The 14,582-nt window shown below is 54.2% G+C and overlaps 1 protein-coding gene across 1 annotated transcript; it reads left to right on the top strand.

Moving 5' to 3' along the window:
* Positions 1 to 1,109: 1,109 nt before the first annotated feature.
* Positions 1,110 to 14,373, top strand: PCIF1 (phosphorylated CTD interacting factor 1). The gene is made up of 17 exons (XM_008015563.3): positions 1,110 to 1,478; positions 4,104 to 4,271; positions 5,664 to 5,806; positions 5,898 to 6,022; positions 7,158 to 7,295; positions 7,492 to 7,622; positions 7,738 to 7,892; positions 9,439 to 9,586; positions 9,682 to 9,765; positions 10,010 to 10,109; positions 11,208 to 11,370; positions 12,052 to 12,224; positions 12,370 to 12,456; positions 12,541 to 12,725; positions 13,423 to 13,516; positions 13,614 to 13,789; positions 13,875 to 14,373. The coding sequence occupies exons 3-17, from the start codon at positions 5,683 to 5,685 to the stop codon at positions 14,104 to 14,106; spliced, it is 2,115 nt and encodes a 704-aa protein (XP_008013754.1). The 5' UTR covers positions 1,110 to 1,478; positions 4,104 to 4,271; positions 5,664 to 5,682; the 3' UTR covers positions 14,107 to 14,373.
* Positions 14,374 to 14,582: the final 209 nt, after the last annotated feature.

Here is a 14,582-nt window from a genome sequence, read left to right as displayed (position 1 = left end):
AGCTCTGCGAGGGCAGGAACTGCCTTTCCTATATAGAGCTTGCTTATTTCTGGAGAGCTCAAATCTACTTAAAGCAATGCTCACACCACTGTGAGACGATCACGTCTAACACTGATTCATCACTTAGGAAGAGCCAGGTATTGTGCTGAGGACTTCACATGCATCACCTGAGTTAATTCTCACCAAATCTTTACGAGGTAGGCGGATTTATTATTTTCCACTGAGGAAACTAAAATTTAAATTGGTTAACTCCTTCAAGGCCACACATTTTGGGTGGAAGAGCAGGGATTGAAATCAGATGAGGATCTGAACCCTTGTTCTCAATTACTACTCATACCAGTGCCTCCGTTTTTGTTGAGCCTCCCCCTGCCTGCCCCCACGCTGGCGTGCAGCCGGGACCATGGACATCCCAGAGGCTGCCTAGCCGGGGCACCTACAGCCAGCCCCTGGCTTCACACAAGCGCCGGTATGACAGCAGGTGGCAAGCTTGTCCTCTCCTCAAGCCAGCACTGGAAGGGCTGCTTACTGGGGAGGCCGGAGATGGGTGGAGCTACCATTCTGACGCCTGCAGGCCCCTACCAAAAAGAATCCTGCAGGGAGCTGGAGCACCTCACACTGCCAGTTCCCTGCCAGGCTACCCTCTGTAGCCGGTTTGAGGGCTCAGTGAGGCTTTGAACTGCAACTAACGGCCACAGATGTCAATGCTGGAAAGGCCCTACGATGCATTTAGTTGATTTCCCAACTTTGCCCAAAGCCATCTCTATTACTTGCCCCCCAAGGCTGGTTTAAGTTGCTTCTACTCAAGAGCATTTACAGCCTGAGTTCCAAGCGTATGTAGCCCAGGTATGGGGCAGGGCTGCACAACATTCCGTCAGCATGAAGCACAGAGGCCCAGAAAGGGAAGGAGACTGGCCGGAAGCGGCAGAGCCGCACGGGTGCCGGGACCCAGGTCCCCGCTACGTCCAGAGCCTGCGTCACCAGGACTCCTCCCCTAAGCCGGCAGCCCAGCCCGAGACCCCAGCTGGTTCTAAGACAGCCCCACGTCCCCTAGTGCGCACGCTCAGTAAGACCCCGCCGCGCACCGCCCACCGCCCACATCCGGCCCCTGCGTGTGAGCTCGCGGGGGAAACTGAGGCGAGGGCGTGCCAGTGAATTCATTCCTTCCTCAGTCCACCCGCAGGCCTACAAAGCTCTCTCCCCCTCCTCAGCGCCACAAGGCACAGCAGGGACGGATGGGAAGAAGGGGAGGGGGCCGAAGGCAAGCTGGGTGCGAGGAGCCAGCCGATCCTGCCACACTCAAGATGGCGGCACGGCCGTGGCGAGGTCCCTCAGAGGCGGTACCAGCGCATGCGCAGCGCGGAGTCCCGGCCCGGGACACAAGATGGCGGCAGCGGCGCTGGGGAGGGCGAGGCGGAGGCGGCAAAACGGGCGGTCGAGCAGAACGTGTAGCCGCGTCCCCTCGAGTCCGCTCCGGGCAGGTAAGAGTCCCAGGAAGCCATGGTCCCGCAGCGAGCCGCGCCAAGGTCTGGGGATCCGAAGCTGGGCGGCGGCGGCCCCTCCGGCGCTTTCTGCTCGGGGCTGCCTCTTGCCCCATCTCTGTTGCCGCCGCCATCTTAGACCCGCGGGTGGGCAGCCGCGCCGGTGGCCGAAGTGAGGGAGGTGGGCCCGAAGAGCCCGAGCGGAGCGGCCTCTAGGGCCCCTCCGCTGCTGCCGCCGCCACCGCCTTTGTGTCGGGCTCCGACTCTGAGTCGCCTCAGCCCGGGGGCGGGAGCGCGCGGCGGGGCGGGGGGCGGAGCCCGGGAGATGGGCCGGCGCGCGCGCGCGCCAAACAGCCCACCCTCGCTGAGGTGGGGGGAGGGGAAGGTACGCGCGCGCGCGCGCTGGAGTTTGCCGCTTTTCGCCCTCGCGGCTGCGCACTTTGTTCGCCCTTTGACTCCTCCCTACTGGGCCGGAGAATTCTGATTGGTGTATTGCGGAGATGGTTCCGCCCCACCTGCCTCCAATCCCGGATTCGGACTCTGGCTTCTGGTGGGTTCCTCTGGTTGCGCAGATACAGTTGTTTATCCTTGAGTAGCGGTAATTGTCGAACTGCGGTGTGCGTGGGGGTCGGGAAGCCACAGGATAAATAAAAATGTTATCTTAAGAGCAGTTATGTCTTACTGGGAGCGTACAATGCTGGACTCTACACATAACGGTCGAGTGATTCCGGTTTATAAGCCGGGAAGCAGAAGGGCCTCGAATCCGGGTCTGTCCAACCCCAGGGCTGGTACTTCGGCCACAGACCTGCTGCACTCAAGTCACATAGGGAATTAAAAATGGTTTTAATCGCAAAAAATGGCTAAATTTTTTCAAATAGTGTGAAAAAATGAGTCATCCTGTTTCCCAGTCACTCTTAGGGTGCGTTTTAAAAATACAAATTCTTGTGTGCCTCTCCTCCGTATATTCTGGCTCCTGAGATGCTCAGTGAGGCACAGGCGTCTTAATTTTTTTTTTTTTTTTTTACAAACTCCGAGATGATTCTGATGCACAGCTGGCTTTGGAAATACTGCAGTGTCCCCATTTAGCCTCACACTAAGCTGTGCCGCTTGTGCGTATTCTGCGAAGTTCATCTACCCGGTGCATCAATATCACAGGATGTTTGTTTCTTGGGAAAAACGTTTTTCAATAAAGGCGAACAAGATGTGTCATATAAGGCGTTTGCATGTTTTTATTTTTGCAAGACGTTCAGAGCGTGTCCTTTCATTTGCTCTGGGAGGCTTGGGATTGTGTCCCCCAGATCAGTGATATGTATGTTTGTTGATTTTTCTCTGGTCTAAGGGTACTTTATTTTTTAAGAGACGAGGTCTTGGCCGGGCGCGGTGGCTCACGCCTGTAATCCCAGCACTTTGGGAGGCCAAGGTGGGCAGATCACCTAAGGTCGGGAGTTTGAGACCACCCTGACCCACATGGAGAAACCCCGTCTCTACTAAAAATACAAAATTAGCCAGGTTTGGTGGCGCATGCCTGTAATCCCAGCTACTCGGGAGGCTGAGGCAGGAGAATCGCTTGAACCTGGGAGGTGGAGGTTGTGGTGAGCCGAGATCACGCCATTGCGCTTCAGCCTGGGCAACAAGAGTGAAACTGTCTCAAAAAAAAAAAAAGATACACTAAAAAAAAAAAAAAGAAAAAAAAAGAGATGAGGTCTTGCCCTGTCACCCAGGCTGGAGCATAGTGGCATGATCATACTTCACTGCAGCCTCGAACTCCTGGGCTCAAGTGACCCTTCCACCTCAGCCTCCTGAGTAGCTGGGACTGCAGGTGCTTTTTTTTTTGTTTTATTTGGGCCTGGCGCAATGGCTCACACCTTTAATCCCAGCACTTTGGGAGGCCCAGGTGGGTGGATCTCTTGAGGTCAGGAGTTCGAGACCAGCCTGGCCAACATGGTGAGACCCCGTCTCTACTAAAAGTACAAAAAATTTAGCCAGGTGTGGCTCATGCCTGTAATCCCAGCTACTTGAGAGGCTGACACAGGAGAATCGCTTGAACCCAGGAGGTGGAGGTCGCAGTGAGTTGAGATCATGCAGTGTACTCCATCCTGGACAACAGAGAGAGACTGTCTCAAAACCAAACAAAAAGTTTTATTTGTCGTAGAGCTGGGGGTGTCTCGCTATGTTGCCAAGGCTGGTTTTGAACTCCTAGCCTCAAGAAATCCTTCCACCCCGGCCAAGTTGCCGAAGCCACCGTGCCCAGCCTAAGGGTACTTAAGTTGGCAGGGCTGGCTACAGAGTTTGTGGGGCCCAGTGTGCAAAATGAAAATCTGAGCTCCTTGTTAAAAAGTTATTAAAAATTTTAAGACAGTGACAGCAGAGCCTCAAACCAAGCTCAGGGCTTTCCTGAATGTGGGTCCCTGTGCAGTCGCGCAGGTCACGTGCCCATGAAAGCAAATCTGTTGGTGAGAAAGCGTAAGAGGTATCATTTTCATCTCCTGTATTCCCTCATCCCCTCTCCCGATGTGTCCTGCGCTGGAGGCCCCCAGCTTGCTCTTTGTTTTTGCCCCTCTTGTTGTCCGCGCCCTGCAGCATCCCACAGGTCTGTGACCGTCTATTTTCCTATTTGCTTTCCAGCTGCTGATGCAAGGAATCCCCTGGGCCCCCGTCCACTTCACTGCTGACCAGCCCATCCGTCTGTGCTGAGTCTTCCTGCAGGCCTTTCCTCGCCTCTGTGGGACCCTGTGGGGGTCCATCCGGCTGGAGAAGAAAAGCCTCTCATGCTAGCATTGCAGACCCCAGAGGGTGAGAGAAAGGGGGACTTCATTCAGTCTTGAAACCTGTGGGCTCAGCCCCTAAGGCACCAGGAATTCTTCCTGCCCAGAGAATCCAGGCAGCTTCGTTTTTTTCATACATTGGTCAGTGGTTCTCAACCTTTGTGTTATCAAGGCCCTTTTTGTTGTACATTAATGTCCTGTTGCTCCCTGCATTTTTATCTGCCAAACTGTACCGATGGAGTAACCATTCACTTTTCCCTTTCTAAATTAATGAAGAAGTCTATGACGGAGTGTACAATAAAATCAGTGTCCCAATGATTCCTCTGATGTCGTCAAAAACCAATCAGAGCTTCTGATCAGCATGAGAAAATCAGTGTGACCACGATGAGTTGATAAAATTTCAGCATGAAAAGATAACTGATGTTTAAGCCTGCCTTTGTGGTCTTGTTGTGGGTAAAAGTTTGATTTCTTTTGGGAAGTGTGACCTACTGAAAACAAATTTAGCATCATCAAGTCTGTCTTAGCTCCCAGTTGTCTGACAGCCCCAGGCCAGAAGCACTTTGGCTTCTGAGGCTCCTGCTGGGCATGCTTTGGGTGGGGGAGTAGGGAATACAGATCTGAAGGAACTGGCCTCCTTGTTGGTACTTACAGTAAATGTTCACCTGGGATTATGAAGGAGTCATTTAGATCGTCCTTCTCAGTTGCATTGGTTATTTTAGCAACAGCTGCTTCCTGCCATGTAATGTAAAATAAGGTGACCAATTAGATTCCATGCCCTTCCCTAGTGTGCTTTGTTCCTTTTAGATTTTACTGGATAGAAGCAGTAAAATCCCATCTCCTCCTGAAAGTTGTTACTATTCCTTCCTGTAGGAATCGCTTCTCAAGGGCAGATCTTGTTCTGTCTTGTTTGCTGCTCTTGGTGCTTTGTAAATATTTGCAGAATCAATAGTGCTTCTGTTGGGTCCAGGTCCTATGCCTGAGCCCAGGAGAGAGCTGAATTGGATCCAGTTCCTGTTCCTGGGAGTTCTGACAGTTTAATGGGGAGACAAACCCAGCTGATAGACCAGACCATCTGAGTGCTATGACAGAGGTGTTCACGGCCCTGAGGAGGAGCTCTGACCACCTGACCTCGGGAGGGGAGAGTCAAGGAAGGCTTCCTGGAGGATGTGAACACAGTAGCAAGCCAGGCAGAGAAGAGGGGGAGGGGAATTTTAGGCAGAGGAAGCAGCAGGAGTGCACCCACTGAACAACTGGAATTGCAGCTTAGATCCCAGGGTTGCTGTGTGGCACCATGCTGGCTCTCCAGGACAGGACCTGATTGGATTTCTCCACATCCATGGGTGGTCACTGGGGCCCTGGGTGGATTGTAATTGGTGGGTGAGGGGGTGGAGCTGACACTCTTCGGTCCTCTGTGTGGCAGGTCCTTTGTGGGTGCGGAGATGGCCAATGAGAATCACGGCAGCCCCCGGGAGGAAGCGTCCCTGCTGAGTCACTCCCCAGGTACCTCCAATCAGAGCCAGCCCTGTTCTCCAAAGCCAATCCGCCTGGTGCAGGACCTCCCAGGTACTGAGGGGGAGCAGCAGTGGGGTGGTGGGGTAGGAAGGGCACCCTGGGAGTAGCCCTGACCCTGGCTGGGCCCCATGCCTGTTTGCAGAGGAGCTGGTCCATGCAGGCTGGGAGAAGTGCTGGAGCCGGAGGGAGAATCGTCCCTACTACTTCAACCGATTCACCAACCAGTCCCTGTGGGAGATGCCCGTGCTGGGGCAGCACGATGTGATTGTGAGTGCCAGCATAGGGTGGGGGGTCTCAGAGTGGCTTCTGGCACCTGGGCCTTCCCCAAATGTACCCTGAGGAGCCAGCCGTTCAGTGCCCAGCCCTGTGCTGGCACCTGCAGATACAATGACAAGCAAGACACACACAGTTCCTGCCCTCATGGAACCTACACTCAAATGGGGTAGACTGACAAGTAAACACATGATTGCACGGCTGGTGCGTGGTGGGTGCTGCGCCGCAAGGCAGGAATGAAAAAGGCAGACTTGCTCCCTGCGGTCGCAGAGCACCCATGGGCTGCCAGCAGACAGTAGGATGACAGTTGTGGTCCGTGTATGAGGAAGTGTTATAGTACATCTGGATCCTGACCTACTCAGGGGAAGGCAAGGAGATGGGAAAAGCCCTGAGAATGAGTGTTTAAGGCGAGAGGGTTAGCGAGTGTGTGTGGGGAGGAAAAGAACATTCTAGGACCTGACATGTCAGTACGACGGGAAGTACAGGCATGGGCTGTTTGGCGGGAACATGGGCTTTTGGGTCCTTCTCAGCTGGGGCAGCATGTCTTTACTGGGCACAGTCAAAATAGTTGGCATCTCCATTTTGCATGTGAAGACACTGAGGTTCAAAGATGGGGAACCACTGGTGCAAAACCTCACAGTTAGTAATAGGCAGAGCAGGACGAGCATCTGATGTGAGTTCAGGGCCGCACTACTCACCGCCATGCGTTCTCTGGGTGTTACCAAGAGTCCCATCTGCAGGGCTTTGCTTTTTACAACAATAAGCAGTTTTTGAGCTTTTCCTTTATTCCTTTCATTCTGTTCTTGAGGAAAATAATGTGTAATGTGTACTGATCTCATGTCAGATGCCGTGTTAAGCAAGTCACGTTCACTGACTCATTTAATCTCAGTGGTGATGTAGGGCTTAGCATGGCCATTCTGAAGGTAAGAGAACTGGAAGGGAAGTAACACACCCTGTCGCAGTTGCAAGTTGCAGGCAGGACTGGAGCCCAGTGTTCTCTGCCTGTATCCCAGCCCCTCTGCTCTTCTCTAAGGAGTAGGAGCAGGGGTGGGAGGGCCTGAGGATTCAAAGTCCTGGGGCTCCTAAGCCGCTGGCCCTGGTTGCAACTCTGCTGGTCTCCCTCCACCAGTCGGACCCTTTGGGGCTGAATGCGACCCCACTGCCCCAAGACTCAAGCTTGGTGGAAACCCCCCCGGCTGAGAACAAGCCCAGAAAGCGGCAGCTCTCGGAAGAGCAGCCAAGCGGCAATGGTGTGAAGAAGCCCAAGGTGAGTGTCTGCGGCCAGGAACCGGCTGCTGAGCAGCCAGCTCAGATGGGCAGCCTGCAGGCTCCCTGCAGGGGCTAGGCGTCGGCAGGCCAGCCAGGAGGGGGGCCCGGGACACAGTTCACCAGGTGTGCACTATGTTGGATGGAGCCTCTCTGGTGAATCTCCTGACTTGACACCTTTGTGACTTTCAATACAGATTGAAATCCCAGTGACACCCACAGGCCAGTCGGTGCCCAGCTCCCCCAGTGTCCCAGGAACCCCAACGCTGAAGATGTGGGGTACGTCCCCTGAAGATAAACAGCAGGCAGCTCTCCTGCGACCCACTGAGTGAGTCCCCGCTGATTGGCTTGGGGGCACCCACTGCTAGCGTCAGCCTGTCTGGGACTGTGGGGTGTGGTGTGGGTGGCCAGGGCATCTTCATCACTCCTCTCTGTGCCCCAAGGGTCTACTGGGACCTGGACATCCAGACCAATGCTGTCATCAAGCACCGGGGGCCTTCAGAGGTGCTGCCCCCGCACCCTGAAGTGGAGCTGCTCCGCTCTCAGCTCATCTTGAAGCTTCGGCAGCACTACCGGGAGCTGTGCCAGCAGCGAGAGGGTACCTGCCTCTGGGCTGCGGCCTCCTTTATTTCCACCCACCTTTAGCAAGAGCCAGGCTTGACCAGGCCAGCTGGGGAATGGCGAAGGGGGCCCCGTGGTGAGCCATGATCACGCCAGTGCACTCCAGCCTGAGTGACACAGCAAGACCCTGTTTCAAAAAAACCAAAAAAACAAAGAGTATCTATACCTTAGGATTCTATGACAAGGATTAAGTAAAATGGATAAGTATTAAATAAACTGTAGTTTTAAATTTTTTTTTTTTTGAGATGGAGTCTCGCTCTGTAGCCCATGCTGGAGTGCAATGGCACCATCTCTGCTCACTGCATCATCCGCCTCCCAGGTCCCGGTTCAGGCAATTCTCCTGCCTCAGCCTCCCGAGTAGTGGGATTACAGGCGCACACCACCATGCCCAGCTAATTTTTGTATTTTTAGTAGAGACGGGGTGTCACAGTGTTGGCCAGGCTGGTCTTGAACTCCGGACGTCGTGATCCACCCGCTTTAGCCTCCCAAAGTACTGGGATTACAGGCAGGAGCCACCACACCTGGCCAATTTTTTTTTTTTTTTTAAGAGACAGGATCTTGCTATGTTGCCCAGGCTGGTCTTGTACTCCTGGGCTCAAGCCTTCTGCTTGCCTTGGCCTCCCACAGTGCTGGGATTACAGATGTGAGCCACCATGCGTGGCCTAGTTTTTAATTTTTATGATTAGTAATAAACCTATTTAACTTTGCTCAAAGATAGAATCCTCTGGCCTCTCCCCCCTGCTTTTTTTTATATTATGTAATACTTTTTTTTCTTTTTCTAAGATGGAGTTTCACTGTTGCCCAGACTGGAGTGCAATGGCACAATCTCGGCTTACTGCAACCTCTGCCTCCCGGGTTCAAGCAATTCTCCTGCCTCAGCCTCCTGAGTAGTTGGGAATGCAGGCACATGCCACCATGCCCAGCTAATTTTTGTATTTTTAGTAGAGACGGGTTTTTTTCCATGTTGGCCAGGCTGGTCTCAAACTCCTGACCTCAGGTGATCCACCCACCTCGGCCTCCCAAAGTGCTGGGATTACAGGCGTGAGCCACTGCGCCCGGCCTGTTTATTATTTTCTTTTGAGACAAGGTCTTGCTGTGTCACCCAGGTTGGAGTGCAGTGGCGCGACTGCAGCTCACTACAGCTTCGGTCCCTGGGTTCAAGTGATCCTCCCGCCTCAGCCTCCCGAGTAGCTGGGACACCCAGCTAATTTTTTTTTTTTAGCAACACAGGATCTTACTGTGTTGCCCAGGCTGGTCTTGAACTCCTGGGCTCAAGCGATCCTTCCACCTTAGCCTTCCAAAGTGCTGAGATTATAGGTGTGAGCCATTACACCTGGCTAGATACTTATTAACACTATAAAACTAGTGATTCTTAGAAAATATTTTGGGAAACGCAGCCTAGAAGCTTCTGAAGTGGGACTGTGTCTTGCTTACTGCTGAATGTGGTGCTTCCTATATGTGCCAAGCTCCAAGTGGGACTGCTTGATTAAATCCAGGCCTTCAGCAGCTCTCCTGTCCTACAGGCATTGAGCCTCCACGGGAGTCTTTCAACCGCTGGATGCTGGAGCGCAAGGTGGTAGACAAAGGATCTGACCCCCTGTTGCCCAGCAACTGTGAACCAGTCGTGTCACCTTCCATGTTTCGTGAAATCATGAATGACATTCCCATCAGGTACAGCCCCACAGCTGGGGATGACCCTGGGCCATTTGGTTTCTGTGCCCAGTCATGTATAGAAGGGTTCTAACTCTGCCCACTGTCTAACGCAGGTTATCCCGAATCAAGTTCCGGGAGGAAGCCAAGCGCCTGCTCTTTAAATATGCAGAGGCCGCCAGGCGGCTCATCGAGTCCAGGTTTGCCTCTGTCTCCTGCCCCAGGCAAGATGGGTCTGTGATCAAAGTGGGAGGTCATAGGCCATCTTGCCTGGTCTCATGCAGGGCTGTCATTGCTCTTGGTGGCAGAAGTGGGGCCAGCTCCCAAAGGCAGAACAAGGGCTGCGATGGAAGCTAGGGGTTGATGCCCAGGGAGCCCATGGAAGTGGAATGAGGAGGGTGGAGCCGAGCCATTCCTTTCTTCTACCCTCCCCTTGACTGGCAGGAGTGCATCCCCCGACAGTAGGAAGGTGGTCAAATGGAATGTGGAAGACACCTTTAGCTGGCTTCGGAAGGACCACTCAGCCTCCAAAGAGGACTACATGGTGAGTGGGTCCCCGGGTGAGAAGGCCAGTTTTAGGGCTCTGTGGCCACTTCCTCTAGGAAGCCTACTCTGCCTGTCCAGGCTGGGCAAGGCCTCCCCCAGTGGCCTATTCTTGTGGAATACGGCAGACGTTTGACGTTCGTCAGTCCCCAAACTCATGATTGTGGAGATGTTTCTCTAGGCTCCTGGCTTTCTCCCACAGAACATTTCCATTAACAGTCTTAATGGAGTCTTATGCTTGGACGCACACCACAGGTAGCTGCCTTTCAGCCTAATGAATGTTCCGCATCTCCCTTGAGTAGATTTTTGGAAACAGATTGACAGCCTGCTTTTTCTTGGGTGTGTGTATTCATATCATAGTTAAGAGCTACCATCAGATTCAATTCCCTACTCTTAATGTGTCCAAAACAATTCTGTTTTCTGGCCAAAACCTATCACTTCTTAAACCTCTCCACCAGCACTAGCAATGGGCTTTCTTTTCAGGACCATATTTCACAAGAGACAAGGTTTCGCACTTCACGATAGTAACTGTGTACTTGACACGTAGAGAGTGACAAAGGTAGGTGTACTCACTAGCCAGAGTGACTCATTCTCACTCTTCAGTTTTACACGTGATTCAGCAAAATTACAAATCCCGACAGTCATCTTTGCAAGTAGCTAAAAGCTCAAATCTCAAGTCTGCAGCAACCAACACTCTTTTGTAATTGTGTCTTTCCCCAATAGACTGCAAACACTGTAAGCTGGGACCATGCTGGTTTGTCTGTTTCTCCAGTAATTACCGTGGGATCTGGCAGTGTAACCCCAACAAAAGCTACTGGCATTTATTGTACACTTACTGTATGCCAGGCACTTGGTAAGCCCTTAAGGGAAATGATTACATTTAATATTCAAACTGCCCTGTTAGGTATCTCGTGTCCCCTTGGCACTTGAGGAATGATTCAGAGAAGCCAGGGGATATGTCCAAGTGACACGGCTAGTCAGTAGCAGAGCTGGTTTCAAAACAAGGACTGCTGGACTCCAACAGCCCTGCGGTTACCTGCCAGCCCAGCTGAGCCCCTTTGGCCTCCACTAGCGCCCTGATCCAGAATATCTCCTCTAGGATCGCCTGGAGCACCTGCGGAGGCAGTGTGGCCCCCACGTCTCGGCTGCAGCCAAGGACTCCGTGGAAGGCATCTGCAGTAAGATCTACCACATCTCCCTGGAGTACGTCAAACGGATCCGAGAGAAGCACCTTGCCATCCTTAAGGAAAACAACATCTCAGGTAGGGGAAAGGTGGAGGAGCAGCCAGCTGTGATGCCGTCAGCTCTATACCCTGATGGAAGGGACAAGCGAGGCTGAGCCTCAAGGCCAGGGACTGGTTTGGGGCAGAACCTGCTGTGTCCTTTGGCTGTACTTCTCTGGGAAACAGGGAGGAGTGATAAAGGGAGAGCCAGATGGTGGTGGTGAAAGATAGGCTGGGAGTCATAGTTAGGTGTACCTGAATTTACATCCATTCTCTGCAAGCCTCACTTTCCCCAGACTGAAGTACAGCACCTGGTGGTAGGATTGTTTGAGTACTCACAAGTAACTCAAGTAAACCGTGTGGCCCAAAAAGATCCCCAAATAAGGAATCGTCACTATTACGATAATGGCGATGCATTTCTTGTACTTCTGCCCAGCAGCAGGACCCATAGGCCTGAGCCTTCTTGCCTACCAGCCCAAGGCACGGCATACAGGGGCCTGCTTCAGTACTGAGCGTGTTGACACAGGCCACCTGTTTCTGCCCCAGCCAATTGTCTGGCTGGTTTCTTTTTATGGCTTTCATTCCCTTTCTACTGAACTAGGCCACACTATACTCATCTGTGAAATGGGACTTCCCTCTCTCAGTACAAAGCATGTGACCCACAGTGGCTGCAGCGTGAGAATGAGGAGTATGGTCCCTCACTGCTCTCCCTGCCCACAGAGGAGGTGGACGCCCCTGAGGTGGAGCCCCGCCTCGTGTACTGCTATCCAGTCCGGCTGGCTGTGTCTGCACCCCCCATGCCCAGCGTGGAGATGCACATGGAGAACAACGTGGTCTGCATCCGGTATAAGGGAGAGATGGTCAAGGTCAGCCGCAACTACTTCAGCAAGCTGGTAAGAGCTACAGGGAGGAAGTCCCTAGCTGATGGCACGAGTCAGGGCCTGGGATCTTTCCTGAGCAGAGTCCCCAGCGGGAGGCCAGTGATGAGGACATGAGGGAGCACTGCTGAACGCCACTCCTCTCTGTCCCACCCCACAGTGGCTCCTTTACCGCTACAGTTGCATTGATGACTCTGCCTTTGAGAGGTTCCTGCCCCGGGTCTGGTGTCTTCTCCGACGGTACCAGGTACAGGCCTGGGGCAGCAGGGAGGGCTCCCCAGGAGGGAACAGGGAGGGCGAGCCCCAGGCGCTGACTATGGCCACTTTGCAGATGATGTTCGGCGTGGGCCTCTATGAGGGGACTGGCCTGCAGGGGTCGCTGCCTGTGCACGTCTTTGAGGCCCTCCACCGACTCTTCGGCGTCAGCTTCGAGTGCTTCGCCTCACCCCTCAACTGTTACTTCCGCCAGTACTGTTCTGCCTTCCCCGACACAGACGGCTACTTTGGCTCCCGCGGGTGAGGGCCAAAGGCTGCCCTCTACCCGGGCCAGGAAAGTGGTCCTCCAGAGCACAGGGCCCGCCTCTGCTGGCTACTTCCTGGGCTGTAGTGTCAGGCAGGCTTGGGTGGAGTCCCTGCCTCCACCTCTTACCAGCTATGTGATCTTGGACATGTTGCTTAACTTCTGGGAGTCTGAGCTTTTCTGGCTCTGTGGGCAGGCATGTGACACCCCTAGCTGGCCTCTGGGTTTCTCAGTGAGTCAGCTCAGGATGGAATAGGAACACGTGGTCCCGGGCCCTGAGAGGAGTGAGAAGTGGGGCCACAGACTTCAGAGGCCTTACAAACTAGGGGTGGGGGTGAGCACAGATGAGAGAATGTAATGCTCTCTCCAGAAGGAAGAATGGCCAGGACCTCCAGAGGTCCAGAGCTCAGCAGCTGGGGATCCTGGGTGCAGCTTCTGCTGTGGTGGTGGTGGGCTCAGAACTGGATTTGAATGCTAGCTTGGTGAACATGGGCATCCCAGCCTGAGCCTCGTTCACTGTCTTCATTAATTCAGTGGAGACGGTTATGCCTTGTGCCCCAGTGAATTAGGGTGAATGCTGGCTTCTGGAGAGGCCATCTCTTCAGTGTGGCTGCCTAGGGTTGAGGATGGCACCTGTTTCTGGTTGAGGGACTGGGTCCTGATAGGACTTAAAATGCTCACTCCTGTCCCCAGGCCCTGCCTAGACTTTGCTCCACTGAGTGGTTCATTTGAGGCCAACCCTCCCTTCTGCGAGGAGCTCATGGATGCTATGGTCTCTCACTTTGAGGTGGGTACACTGCCAGGGTGAGGGGTGGGCAACAGGGCAGGATTGCCAGCCACCTGGGAGGCAGCCCCTGACGTCCACCCTGTGTCCCCTTCCACAGAAACTGCTTGAGAGCTCACCGGAGCCCCTGTCCTTCATCGTGTTCATCCCAGAGTGGCGGGAACCCCCCACACCAGCGCTCACCCGCATGGAGCAGAGCCGCTTCAAACGCCACCAGTTGATCCTGCCTGCCTTTGAGCACGAGTACCGCAGTGGCTCCCAGCACATCTGCAAGAAGTGGGTGCCAGGGAGGGCAGGGGACGGAGGCTAGGCTGGCCAGGCCAGGCCCAGCCCCACCCTGAGCCATTGCCTTTGCCCGCAGGGAGGAAATGCACTACAAGGCCGTCCACAACACGGCCGTGCTCTTCCTACAGAACGACCCTGGCTTTGCCAAGTGGGTGCCAACGCCTGAACGGCTGCAGGAGCTGAGCGCTGCCTACCGGCAGTCAGGCCGCAGCCACAGCTCTGGTTCTTCCTCATCGTCCTCCTCGGATGCCAAGGACCGGGACTCGGGCCGTGAGCAGGGCCCTAGCCGCGAGCCTCACCCCACTTAACATACCCTGCGGGGAGGAGGAGCCCCAGGGGTGCTGGTCTGGACTGCTGGGACTCAGGCCCCTGGGGCCTGACAGGGACCCCGCTACCACTGACATAGGAAGATTATGGTTCTGCCAGGGCTCCCCTCCCTGCCTGTCCCCAACTCCTCACCTCAAACTCCCTCCAAGTCCCATGTATATAGGTCCTGATGCCTTCCCAACCCCACCCCTCATCCTGTTGCCACCTTGTTTCATTTGTAAAAGGAAATACAGAAACCCCCCCAAGAATGTGTGAGGGTCTTGAGGGCAGAGAAGGCTGAGGCAGCTGGAGCTACTTCTGGGACCACACTCCCCTCCCTCCAGCAGCTCCTTCTCATGGTCCCTGGACCTTCACTCCCCAGCTGGGGCTCCCACACAGCCGGGTCCCTGGTGGCCTCTGCCTGGGCTCAGCAGGTCTGAAGAGTCCAAGGCCCTGCATCCCCTAGCTCCAAACTCCC

This window comes from Chlorocebus sabaeus, chromosome 2, assembly GCF_047675955.1.
Source record: "Chlorocebus sabaeus isolate Y175 chromosome 2, mChlSab1.0.hap1, whole genome shotgun sequence".
Classification (NCBI taxonomy): domain Eukaryota; kingdom Metazoa; phylum Chordata; class Mammalia; order Primates; family Cercopithecidae; genus Chlorocebus; species Chlorocebus sabaeus.
The sequence above is the reverse complement of the archived record's forward strand: the minus strand, read 5'-3'. Positions and strand labels throughout refer to the sequence as shown.

What these genes read in the sequence shown, in the direction of transcription:
- PCIF1 (XM_008015563.3), top strand. Translation starts at nt 5,683, where the DNA reads ATGGCCAATGAGAATCACGGCAGCCCCCGGGAGGAAGCGTCCCTGCTG. An exon ending in CCTGGTGCAGGACCTCCCAG is followed by an intron (nt 5,807 to 5,897) that starts GTACTGAGGGGG and finishes GCCTGTTTGCAG; the next exon opens with AGGAGCTGGTCCATGCAGGC. An exon ending in CTATGGTCTCTCACTTTGAG is followed by an intron (nt 13,517 to 13,613) that starts GTGGGTACACTG and finishes CCCCTTCCACAG; the next exon opens with AAACTGCTTGAGAGCTCACC.